Raw genomic sequence first — 12917 nt, 5'->3', positions numbered from 1 at the left:
ACAAGAAAACGTAGGCTGCTTAGTTCAATTGTAGAGGTAAGTTCATGTTGAGTATTTTGTTTATTTGGCCAACTATGAGAGCTTGATTGATCTTTAAGTATACTCGTGCTCGAAGATTGGATGTTCATTTCTAAGAAGCAGAGGTGCCCCTGAATAAAAAATAAAATAAAACAAAATGTAAACCAATAAAAATATTATCTAAAACATCTTAGCCACATATGGAAATGCCATATTTCTATCTTTGTATAAAGGAGGAAGCCTGCAGATCTCTGGCTCCTGTGTGTAGCTTGTCTTGGCTTAAGGTTGATGAAGAGGAAACACCTTTGTTGCCGAACTGCCAAGGAGCATTTTTCCAGCTACATTTCTGGCCAGTCAATGCCAAATTGTTGAGAGGAACTGCAACAGCAGAGCAAACACACTAACACTCATTTACAGAGACTGAACTCCTAGCAGTGTAAGGATGAGCGCTTTATATGGAAAAGAGTATGTGTAGGGATTCTTAAAGCTCTTTTTGGGCATCTATCCCCCCTCTCAACCTCTGAGGTGTGTCAGGAACTGGCTTACGGTTGTTGTCACAGGTGTAAATGAAATGTTCTAACTCTATTGTGTCTGTGGTTTCCTTGCATGTTAGAATTATGGGTGACGGCGAGTGCATTTCCTGTAATCTTGTTGGAAAACACAAACAATCATGTAGCTCTATAATACAGCTTTATTCACTCGTGATGCAGAGAAATGCCCAAAGGACAATGTGTATTGTGAATTATGTATTTGATTTCACACACACACACACACACACACACACACACACACACACGAGAAGCAGACTCATTTCAAGTTGCAATTCATGCACAATTTTATTGAACAGTTATATAAAATACTTTTCATAGTTGCAAGTGCATGCCTCATCTGCCAACAGTTTTGAAGTTAAATTACAAAAGCAAGGCTTCATGTCGTGTAGTGAATTACTTGGGCACTTAAGCAGTTCTTAAAAAAGATCGAAGTTATTTTTTGTTTCATCTTAAAGTATTGAGCAGTATCAAACCTGTAACTGATATACAAAGCAGAGTTCCAAATAATAATAGTAATAATAATAATAATGAAATTACACTTTCTGTGGCACATTTACAAAACAGAACTAAACCGATTTACCTGTTATATGACACAAACAGCTAATCATGCATTTTTGAGTTACACATGTAACCACACACCTCACAAGAATTGTCAAACATGCTTAATTGGACTGTGTGCACTTACAAGCGCAGGTTAAAAATATGATTCCTCATCCATCTTAGATAATTAAATGCTTCAATTACAAAAGAAGTTGTAGGCATAGAGCATCATGGTGTTAATTGAAAGGATGCAGGTATACGTTTCCAGTATATGTTCACTAAAGCGCAATACGTTTCAAAACAGGCCTCCACAGCCAAGGTATTCAGATTTTCTATTTCCTTTGTTTGAGTTTTATAAAACATGCATAGGCAGAAACTTTGAAGTGTATTGTATTCTTTTTTTTACACAATATAGGTTCTCTACTTTTACTTTGTTCGCAATACTTAAAAAGAGAAAAATTAACACTCAATTCCAGCAAGCCACAAAAAAATCTACCCCAGCCCCCCCCCCCCCCCGCCCTTCCAAAAGAGACAAAAAAATAAACATATTTGCAAATGATAGATAGGTAAATGTAAATTCCAGTTATGAAACTCAAGAAAATAGGTATTCATTACCGAGTTATTTAGCCATGATACAGAAAAATCAGGTCAAAGCACACACCAAAAGAACCTGAGGTAAGCATAATAATATGTACAAAACCATAAAACGTTCCATTATTTGGCATTTCGACAACATTGCAACATTCTTTTTAAGACTGCCTAATTAATTTCAGAGCTATTTTTATAAGAGTAGCAAAAAAAAAAAAAAAAAAAAAAAAAAAAAAAAAGTTATCAATAAATAGTCCTTATTTACTTTGTACACCCTTATATGTTAAAAACATTATCTCATGTTCTGTCCTTTTTAGTGCTGTATTTTTGTAAACGTACAATAGTTAGTAAGAAGTTACACGACTTTCCGTTTCGGTGTAAATGAGCAAGCGTCTTTCAAGAAATAAAATAATTCACCTTTAAGATCTCTCCATCCCTCGTCTTCTCTCTGACATACTGTGGTGCGGTGGAGACTCAAGCACAAGAAAGGCCTGGCCGTTCAGAAATGTGACCCGGCAATAACTTAGCAGATTTGACTATGAACTAATATTTTGAAGGCATATCCAAAAGACTAGAAAGTGAGATGTCTCCCCAGTGTGAGCCATAGATGCTCCCCCCCTCCCCTCCACACTCCCTTTCATTTCCTTTACCCCTTTGACCCTTCTCTGCGTTGACGGGTCGTGATGAAGCCCTGTCGGCCAAAGTGGCACCTGCTGCCGGCCTTCACTGGATGTTGCTGCCACTGCTGGTGCTTCCCTTGGCGTCTGTGCCGTTGGTCTCCGAGGACAGGGCCTTGTTGAGCGAGTTGAGGCTGGCGTCGGAGGGCAAGGCGTCTCGCCGCGGCGGCATCCTCTCGTTGATGCGATCCAGACCCTTTGCCTCGGCGAAGCTGGTGATCTTGTGCTGGGGCGAGAAGCCTTTGATGGCTGTTGAGATGCAAGAAAAGGGAAGGAGAAAAAAAAAACAGGGGGAGAAATCAGGAGCGATTTTTGAGGGGAGAGATGAAATGATTTAAAAAAGAATGGGGTCACACTTGCTCACATTCACGCACACATCACACGATTTGGCTTATCTTTGGTTAGGACTTGGTTCATGGAAGCGTTTGAACTGAGAAAATGACAACATACAGACGGCATCCGAGGTGCTGTTGGCTAATTCAACTGCAAGTCATCCATGAAAAATGAGTAACTGATGGGCTTGTTGGCACTAACAATAACTGCATCATGTTGATCCCTAAATACTTTACTTTAAAAGGAATAGTTTTGTCATTTTGGCAAATACGCTTATTCGCTTTCTTAGGTCGAGTTGGATGAGAAGAATTCACGATAATTTGCATATATATTGTAAACAGGGAAACTAGCTAGCCAGCTAGCCTGGGTCTGTGTCTGAACACAACTAAATCAGCCAATCAGCACCTCTAAAGCTCACTATTTAACATGGTAAATTGGGTTAGTGTAATCCGTAAAAAACAATATGTAACAAAACATTTTTTTGACATTATGTGGAATTAAATGTGGCAAGGTGTAACACTTGAGTAGAAGCTAGCTAAGCTAAGCTAAGCTAAGATAAGCAGCTGTTGATCTTCTCATCTAACTCTATGCAAGGAAGGGAATAAGCACGTTCTCCAAAATGTCCACCTATTCCTTCAATTGGACACTTGTATGATGCACACATCATACTACTGTATTCATGAGGCTGAACTAAATCTTCAGCCGTTGAAATACTTGTTTAAATGTGTTGTGTTTAGTATGAGCATTTATAACGGCATATATCGTACAGCATATTTGCATATTCATCATTGTGAGTTAAGTTAGTTAAGTAGTTTTAAAAAACAGATCGAACGAGTAATATGAAAGGATAGAACTCATTTTTATGAAATGACAACACATTAACACCATTTATCAGAGTTTGAAAATGATATAACTGCACAGACAAAAGGATTAAATAATAATCCTTCTAAATCTATAGCAGGTGCTTCTGGAATCAGGGTCAGCAGGTTTTCGCTGTGCCATCAATCCATGATTTAATCTCTTATCTGTGAAAAGACTTCTACAGTACAATACTGGACCATCTAATGGCCGTCTTGTTTCTGCTATTTGGCAAATCATAAAACATTGTATTGCTCATTAAAATGTGGCTCTTATTTGAGAATATCTTGACTCGGGCACATTCCAGAACACCTGAGGACCCCAAACATCCAGATCGCCCCATCACGTCACAGATAAAAAAAAGAATTCTAAAAAAATTGTAAAAAAGACAAAAAGGGAAGAAGGAAAATGATCAAAGATACAAAAAAAGAAAGAGGGGAGGAAAAAACAAAAACAAAACAAAAAAACCACTTGTGTGGAGCCCACTGAGACATTCACTTCCACAAAATAGAACCACGTTGAGACTGAGCTCACGTACAGAGACACTACAGAGGGACTCGGGGTGCTAACCACGTGTTCAGTCTGCTTGGAGCATGCAGCAATTAAGGGGTCACTGGAGGTTATGAGGGGTGGAGGTCACAATAGGATTTACATGGCAACAAGATTCAGTTGAACTGAATAATGGAATTAGAGGAAAAAAATAAGAAATAAGGTTTATGAAAATATCACTGAGATGAATAAAACCAGGCTGATACAGATCCAATGGCATCACAGTTGTCAACTCAACACCGTTTTATTCAATGGAATTTTTTTAGTTTTGCCTTTTTACTCAAATATTCAGCTTGATCGAGTTTCATTTCATAATTGCGTTACTTCCACCGTTCATAAAGGGCTGGGGGTCTTAATGGTAATAACAACTAGGGTTCCAAAGAAGACGACCCTTTACTAGAATAAAGGGGGGTGGGTGGTGGCATAATTTTAGACAACAAATTGGGGAGCGTGGAGAGGGGCATGATGGGTAGCGTAGTTGTGTTGCTGCATAGCACAGGTCAGACACAGGTTATTAGCAGCTCACAGGTAAGAACACGACACAACAGGGCCACAGAGGATCCACATGGAAAGGGAAGCAGAGACGTGTCTCCACACTACAATGGACTGCCCTCTATAAGGCTAAAGAGGAACTACCGGACAATTCCAACGTAAATAGCAGCTGGCAAACTACTATTTAGCTCGCAGTTGAGGTTGTTCTTGCGCCAAAGTCAATACATTTTTATTTATTTTTTATTTTTTAGGGAGAATCCAATTTGGATTTCTCTAAGCTTCCTGTGGAGCGTTTGTCTCTACTAATTCAGATTCAACTCGTGAGAAAACCGTAGTATTATTATATTAATACAACAGCAACAACAATGCACAACTGCTTCAGTTGTTTCAAAGGGGAAATGACATCATAAGCGTTCATAGCAAGATTTTACTGCGTTGTGTGAGGGCAGAGCAGGGAGTACACTATCTTAGCCACAGTACAGTTAGGACGTTGAATGATGGAAATTAAATACTTGTTTAGCTTTAGATAAGAGAACAAGGGAAACTTTTCACACAACGTTATTGACATTTTACACAACTCTGCAGATTCCTTCTGTGTCCGTATTCTACAGGACATTAGGGTTGTGTACTCCTAGACACAACATCACACGTTGCATCTAGACAAGCTCTACCAAACACTGCATGAGTTCTAGATACTGTCGGGGGTCTAGCTCTACTGGATACAGTATGTTTGTTCAGCTGGTGCCTCTGGTATCTGGTAAAAACTCATAACAGCTGCCAGATGACCTGATGTTGCCCCTTTATTTACACCTCCCACATTATGCGAGTGTGAATGCGCACTTCCTCAAGTGCAACCTCTTTCTTAACCTGGATTGTCTGATAATCTTCCACGAAAGATGCATTAACAGTGATGTTTAAACTTCTGAAATGAAAAGCATAAAGTATCGCTATATTGGTGTTAAGGCACGTTGACTAGGAAAAGCTAAGAAGAATAACCTGCAAATGGTTCGTAGTATTTGCTTTGCACTCACTCAAAACCACAGTGTGAGTTTGAAAATCTGTGCTATGAAATCCATTCCCCTTTAAAACATTGTGTGACCACAGGATTTCCTAATTACTTACTTCTTTTTCTCCGTTAATACTATGACACATTTTGTTAGCCCAAACACCCAACACACTCTATTCAAGCACCAGCGAGATGAATGAAAACCCAGCGGAGCCCCCTGTCTATTGCCATGAAAAAGCAACAGGAGAGGGCAGCCAGACCCATTTACCTTCGTCAGCCTCAATAGCTTCAATAGTAGCTGAAGAGAAGAGGGGGGTTGCAAAACGAATGAGAGAAGTGAGCAGAGGAGTTCAGTTTGTCCTAGGAACAACTCAATAAGCAGCAAAGACAGCCAATGCCGACAACAAAAGGTTAACGTCATCTCCACATTTTATGACAAAGGACACATGGATGTTAGTGAAGAGGGGAAAAGGAGGAGGGAGAGGAGAGGGGTGAGCCTTAGCTTTGTGATGAGTTCCAGATCTGTAAAGGGAAGGTGACACATGTTTGTGGCAGCGAACGACCTCGTGGAGAGGATTGCATCCTTGAGGTGCTTTGAAAAAGTCTGACATGGTCTGACAAATGGATCAATGTGGTGAGAGTAAAAAAAATGAATACTGCGGGGACGGACATTGATGGCAAAAAACAACACGTTAAAGCTGGGAGTATATTAGTTCTTTACTATTATGCAATTAAGAGCATACATAGAGAAGGGAGAGCTGAAATAGGATGAATGGAAAACAGGAATAAGGATTAAGTGCATGTGTGATTGTGGGGGTTTATGGCTGTGGCTTTAACTGTTGAAGATGTAGAATCCAAGCGCTGTAGACACATGGAGCAGCGTTACTGTTGTGTTGTGTGCAACATGAAGCAGCATCTGGAACTGCGGGATATTGCATCTTTTGATATAAAATATCAAAAATGCTGGCTTACTTTTGTGAAGTGCGAGGGAGGAGAAAAATAAAAAAAAACCTTTTGGCGTTTTAACCACTTACCAATTTCTTACAGTCATCCTTGAGCTTACAAATTCACATACAGTACAATTGTGTAAAATCAGCTTTACACAGACGACAGGGATGAGGCAGAAGGCGACAGCAAAGTAACGGCTGTACAGTACAGTACTGAAGACTACAGCACATACAGTACTACCATGGGGATGAGAACAAATTACGAAAAAGGCACGAGAGCAACAAACTGTAAACAGAATGGTGGATGGAGTCAACATTACAGTAGAAGCACACTGGCGTCTGCTTAAAAGGGAGGGGAGCAATGTGATTCTACCAATGTTGCAACAGGAATCTCTGAACATCACTCTACCTTCACGGGGGTTCTCTTAAGTGTCAGCTGCTTCCAAATTAGCATCAAAACAAATACTCTAACTTTTAACGTTAATATCCTCACCCTTAGGACCACCATTGTTAAGCAGGTCATCAGGAGAAACACACTTTTCGAGTTGCTAGTGTGTTAAGTGGTTTCAAACCCCTTATAGAAGTCCAGAAATACAGCAAATGTTGAGCTAAAAGCCATTTAATAAGGATGCTATTTATTTTTCCGTGTCTACTACACATTTGTATTGGAGATTCTCCACCTATGAATATAGAGTTAGAGCCGTAGCTTTCTTTATGTGACCCTGAATGTAAAAAATAAGGCTAAGTAGTCCCAGTCTTTTCAGCCTAAATCAGTGGGGCTGATATAGAGGAGAGCATCCCATCCTCCCTAATTGAGATGCGCAGAATTGCCAACTTTGTCCAGATGCTATTTTGTTCCAATTTGGCCACTTCCCCTCCCACAGGAGGTCACAAATCAAAACTCAGAATGTAATTTCAAACAGGCCCTAGTTTAGCTTCTGTTACATGATTTGTGGAAACAACGAGAATTTCTTCTGCTGCCTGCAGCTTAGAATTCCCCGTCATTCTATTGGCCAACTGCATCTAACAAAATCACGTGAATGTCATGTGCTAAAGCTTAAGCCGAGTGGCCTTTAAAGTGAAACTATGGAACTTTTAAAATGAAAAAATGACACATTCTTACATGTTAGAAATAAAAACGTTGAGTTCATCAGTGATAAACCACTCTCGCTCAATTCCATCAAAGTTAGGGGTTTTGCTGCTACTTGAGAAGCTTCCAGTGGCTTATGTTAGCAAATTTTATACAACTTGTGATTCTAGTGCATGCTAGAGTACAACATACTGTAAAAAAATAGTCTTATTTTAGCTTTTACCATTTTCCCATGGTTTGAAGTTTTAACAAATGTTTAAACACGCTGGCTTTGAAGTAAAGACGTACCTATTCTTATAAAGTGATAAATGCGTATTTAGGAAAGTGCCAGCTGATGTGTGAGAACCTGTGAGAGGAGAGGGTTGTTTGGATTTCTGCTTTATTTTGTAAAGGAAAGGCAGACAGCTGCTATCCCCCTTTCATTCACAGTTGCTTGTGTCAATTCCAATTCATCCTTTGAATCGCAGAGAGTCTCGCGTCTATCCCAACGGAGCGCTGCTGAGATCCACAACACTAGCACTCAAATTTGGACAATAAAAAAAATGACCATTACTGTCAGGAGTCCCAAGTAAATTTGAAATGTGTTTGTAAAGGAGGGTTTTTTTTTGTTGTCCAGAAAGCCTTTACTTCCACACTGCAGCTGCTTGTCAAACTTATTTAGGGAGTGTTTGGAATTCAACATAAGAGGGTGGACTGAACTCTAAACTTGTCTCACAAAAAAAGGAAGGAAAAAAAAAAAAGAACACAACAGAATACTTGCACAACCGATTATACCTGCAGTTTCTAGAAAGAAAGGAGAAAGAAAAAGATACAGGTAATATTTGAGATAAAACCAGTGGAATACAGAAAGAGACGGGGAGACAGGGTATTAAAGCGAGACATCAGGAGGGAGACACATTAGAGAAGACAAGGGACAAAGAAAATCTGCTGAATGTATCTGGTACTGATTGGGAAGAGGAGACTATCTATGGGAAATATAATTCTATTGTCATTTATCCAGGAAAGAATACGACACACATTACAGCTACATAGAGCAGTTGTTATTGCTTAGAAGTATTTACCTAAAACATGAATGTATAGAAAGGATACTGAGTGAAGCTGCCAGAAACATTTATCTACACTTAACAGTATTACTCTAATGGCGTTTTTCATTACATGGTACCTGCTCGCCTCGACTCTACTCTACTTGCCTTTTTTGTTTTTCCATTATGAAAAAAAGTCCCTGGTACCTGCCAACAGGTACTTTTTTTAGTTTCACCTCCGTCGAGGTTCCAAGGGAGCTGAGGCAATACCAAAAGGTGACGTGAAAACCTGCAGACAACTGACTGGTCAGAGAGAATCGTCACTAATCACTGCGTCATCATCGCTAGCGACAGACGGGGGTGTCCTGAACAAACCCGCCATTTTTAAATAGTTTAGCCAGCGGTGTTTTTTTTTGCTGCCTCCAGCTTCTTTTGAAACAAAATTTGTCTTCTGGCTGTGGCAACGTGTGTGTGTCGCGTTACGTCACGGCAGTTTCGTGCGGCGACGCTATGACGTTCACTATCACGCATGAGGCGGTACTAAATCTGCAATGGAAAATGGAGGACGGGGCACCGCGGCCGAGTCGAGTTGAGCCGAGCAGAGCTGGTACCAACAGTGGGTAAGCACCATAAGGCAGCAATTTAAAGTTTGTGGACCATCACTGAGGGAAAAGGGGAAAAAGTCTGTATATACAGTTTCCCCTAAACACTGAGCTACCACTTTATTCAGGGGATTGCTGCATGAGGGGAATTTCTGTGTGTGTGAGAATCCATTCTGGGGGCCAAAGCTGGGGGTCTCGGGGTACTTAGTGACAGTCTTACCATTCTGCAGCTTTTCTTTGCCACCAGACAACACTCCGCTTGGTAGCATGCCTGTTGGGGTCAGTCCCTTCAGCGTCAGCACGCTCTCACTCTCCTCTCTGAAATATCGACACACAAATATACACATTATTTACTAGGTATTACTTACTTGATGCTCATTTTATATGTAAAACAATCAGAAATATGTCTTTTGGACAATCTAATACCGACTTATTGGCTCTTATTTACACATCCAGCAGACACGTAGCAACATTAGCATTTATTTAATGTGGTGTTCCAAGCCACTTTAAGAATGTAAGTCCAATATTCACTCTTCTTTTAGCTCTCTTTTGGTCTCCACCAACACCTGAGGGGAATATGTGGCTCTCTAGCGGCTAAGTGCTCCACTATGTCCACAAGCTAGTTGCTGATGTTGTCTGTTATTTGGTGCAGGTTGTGTAGAGTGAGTTTATGATGAGAGCAGTGAACCGAAACAGTAAAGTTGCTGGCTGTAAAACCAAATGATCTGTAGAGCAGAGGGGAACTGCAGAGTTGGGCGATAATTCTCTGTGGTTCGTCAGTAGTGCAGCTTAAAATATTTAATTCAATCTCTTGTCATGGCATAGTATTGAAGCTACTGAACGGGACGACGGTAGAACATACAGGACACAAGGGAGTTTTTTCATCTTTGCATACCTGAGCACAGAAAATACCCTGGCCATCTTGCCAATGGCGCGGATCTTGTTTCGGATGACCTCCTTACGGGCAGAAGCTGTGGCACCTGGAGGGGTCAGAGGTCAGACAAACTGTGACTGGTGCATACTAAAATGTGTCCTGTGGACGTGTAGATGGCATTATCTGTGTGTACCATAACATTTAGTAAATGGGCTAAGACAGAGCGAGTCTTTTGGACTATAAGTTGTATCCAGAAGTGCATCAGACGAACACGATGCAAACACAGTGTGGTTATTGAAGCCCAAAGTTCAGCTCATACAAAATAGAATCCACACATCACAACAACTGAGTAACTCTCAGCATTCAGTGCACTCATGCTGCCTGTTTGTATTGTTTCGCTAGTCGTGTTCAATTAAAGTCCCTTTAACTCCTACATACTATTCTCCCCAGGCAGAACTTGTACTACTACAAACCTTGTTACATCATCTATAAATGGCCCTTGTCTTTTCAGCACGTTGGATGAGCACACTATATGAATTTTCCTGTGCTGTGTTATGGTTGCGGAGACTCAAACAGGAATTTTCCTGGACTGGAAAACAAAACTTTGTTTGTTGTTGCAGAATAACAGTTTCAAGGCCCCAGGGAGCCAGCTTGTAAAATGCATGAAGTATGAAGGATGGAAATGAAGCTGATGTGTGATGAAAGGTTGGGTAAAGAAAGGAGCCGACAGTCTGATGTCTTCCTCTCATCCTCCGTTGAATACACTTTAAAATATGTTTCTCCGCAGGATTAATCCCCAGTAGTAGCATTGCTTATTTTAATGTGTACAGCAAATACCTTACTTTACTAATGAGAATGACCTTCCTGGAAATCTTTTTTTGTCCATTTGTCAGATTTGGCCTTACAGTAGCTGAAGCAGGAGCATGTAACTGTAACATTACTAACACGTCTTTGTGAATAATTAAAAAGAGATCAATAGAAAGACTTAGTAGTTGTGTTAGAAGGTGCTTTAAACAGTGCCGTTAGTTGACAGACTTCTGAAACGCAGAAAGCAAGCACCGGACAAAAGTCTATCTACCTCGGCACACACCGTTACGGCTAATGTCTGTACCTTTTTTGGGGGGATATATTAGCTGTCCTTCTCATGAAACACCCCCAGAAGAGAAGACAAGAGAAAGGACAGAGAGATCAGTGGATGGCAGTAGAATGAAAGAGGAGGTGGCGGAGAGTGGGCAGACGGCGAAATAAGAGGCAAGAAAGCACAACAAGTGTAAAGAAAAGCGATGCCTTGAACACAAAACTCTGGAACACATAGAAAAGAGAAATTAGATGTAGGTAAACCAAGGTAGTGACAACATCACAGCATGAGATAGAGAGAGAGAGAGAGAGAAAGCAAAACAAATAGGTGAAAAAGTAGTGAGGTTTGAAATATCAACATAATGGCAATTGGAAACCATGGAAACAATAGCAGATAAAGAGCAGGGCACCAAAATAATTATAAGGTCACAGAAAACAAGATCATGAGAGAGAAAGAGAAAGGAAAAAACATCTGAATCTGAATGTTAACGTGGTGAAAATAAACTTAATATATGAGATTTGAAATGGCTGCAAACCTGGAAAAGAAAGGAGCGTAAGAGGAAACAGAAAAATCAAAGTGAGGAAATGTGAAAACAAGGTAGATCAACTAAAAGCAAGAGTGAATAAGTTGGTGGAAAATCAGGAGATGTTAAAGGACAGCTAATTATTTGAGGGACTGTATAGTGTGTGAGTTGTGCCACTGTCCAAATCAATACATTTGAGTTGAGTTTTAATAAAAATTTTAATTTAATCTGCAATTGAATGCCACTCCTTAAGATGTTTATACAATGATAAAAGGTTAAGACTAGTACAAGTACAACTTCTTACTTCTTTTCATTTCTGAAATTGAAAATGTATTTTGAAAAACCTGAAACCCAAATAAGCAAGTAAAAAAACAAAACTATTTTTCAAAACTAATGCACAGACAGTATGGATAACATAACATAATATAATTCAGATTCAGAAGACATTTAAATGTTGCTACTTGTGCAACTCTTACACAATGTACATGTACTTTTCTCTTGTCCCTTTTTATAAACTGCCTATTTATATTCCATGATTATTCATTAGCCAAGCATCTAAGCTTCATTTTCAATTAGCTGAAGGAGAAGGTAGCAATATATATGTTTTAAAAAGTTTAAAATATGGTTGAAACCTGGCGATATCCTGACACTCCACCCCTGGGTGCTGCTTACAGAGTCAAACTGTGTGCATTCGTAAACACAAAGAGAGAGAGAGAGAGAGAGAGAGGGAGGAGGAGGGGGGAAGGACTGGTGAGATCATTTCCTGTTTGGCAGTAAGAGGTGGGGCAGGCAGAGGGAAACTGGTCACCTCATTGTAGATAAGCTGTGACCCGCGACAGACGGAGGACTTTAGTTTGCCACTATTATATGATGATAAAAAGCTTGAATACTGTATGACTAACTGTGCTGTTTGAGACTTTGTCAGGATTCCCTGATACCCTGGGTACCTAGAGGAAATACTTTTTTAATCTGATGTGTTTTTTGATTTGGCTTTGCTGTTAAAAAATGATTTAAAATGCAATATATTTAAACTGAATGTTCTGAAAATAGGGCAGAGCAGCCATGGTATTTGCAAAAACACCAGGAATGAGTGTGTGTGTGTGTGTGTGTGTCTGGTACTCCTATTAGCAGATGGCTCCCTCTAGTGGAGCTAAAGCAAACTGTAGTGT

General features: G+C 40.0%; 1 protein-coding gene across 13 annotated transcripts in view; it reads right to left on the bottom strand.

Annotated features, from left to right (window-relative positions):
- The window catches only part of LOC116039874 (serine/threonine-protein phosphatase 2B catalytic subunit alpha isoform), a 79382-nt gene that overhangs the window by 11005 nt on the left and 55460 nt on the right, over positions 1-12917 (bottom strand). The window contains exons 11-16 of one of the 13 annotated variants that reach the window (XM_035993618.1): positions 11259-11285; positions 10169-10253; positions 9494-9591; positions 8424-8432; positions 5881-5910; positions 2425-2623 (exon numbers count right to left, since the gene is read on the bottom strand). In XM_035993618.1, the coding sequence (XP_035849511.1) occupies positions 2425-2623; positions 5881-5910; positions 8424-8432; positions 9494-9591; positions 10169-10253; positions 11259-11285 (448 nt within the window). Of the gene's footprint in view, positions 1-828; positions 2624-5880; positions 5911-8423; positions 8433-9493; positions 9592-10168; positions 10254-11258; positions 11286-12917 lie in introns of those variants that run through there. The other 12 variants (XM_031284957.2, XM_035993621.1, XM_035993619.1 and 9 more) reach the window with 12 other exon arrangements.

The sequence above is a fragment of the Sander lucioperca genome, chromosome 17 (genome assembly GCF_008315115.2).
Source record: "Sander lucioperca isolate FBNREF2018 chromosome 17, SLUC_FBN_1.2, whole genome shotgun sequence".
Classification (NCBI taxonomy): domain Eukaryota; kingdom Metazoa; phylum Chordata; class Actinopteri; order Perciformes; family Percidae; genus Sander; species Sander lucioperca.
The sequence above is the reverse complement of the archived record's forward strand: the minus strand, read 5'-3'. Positions and strand labels throughout refer to the sequence as shown.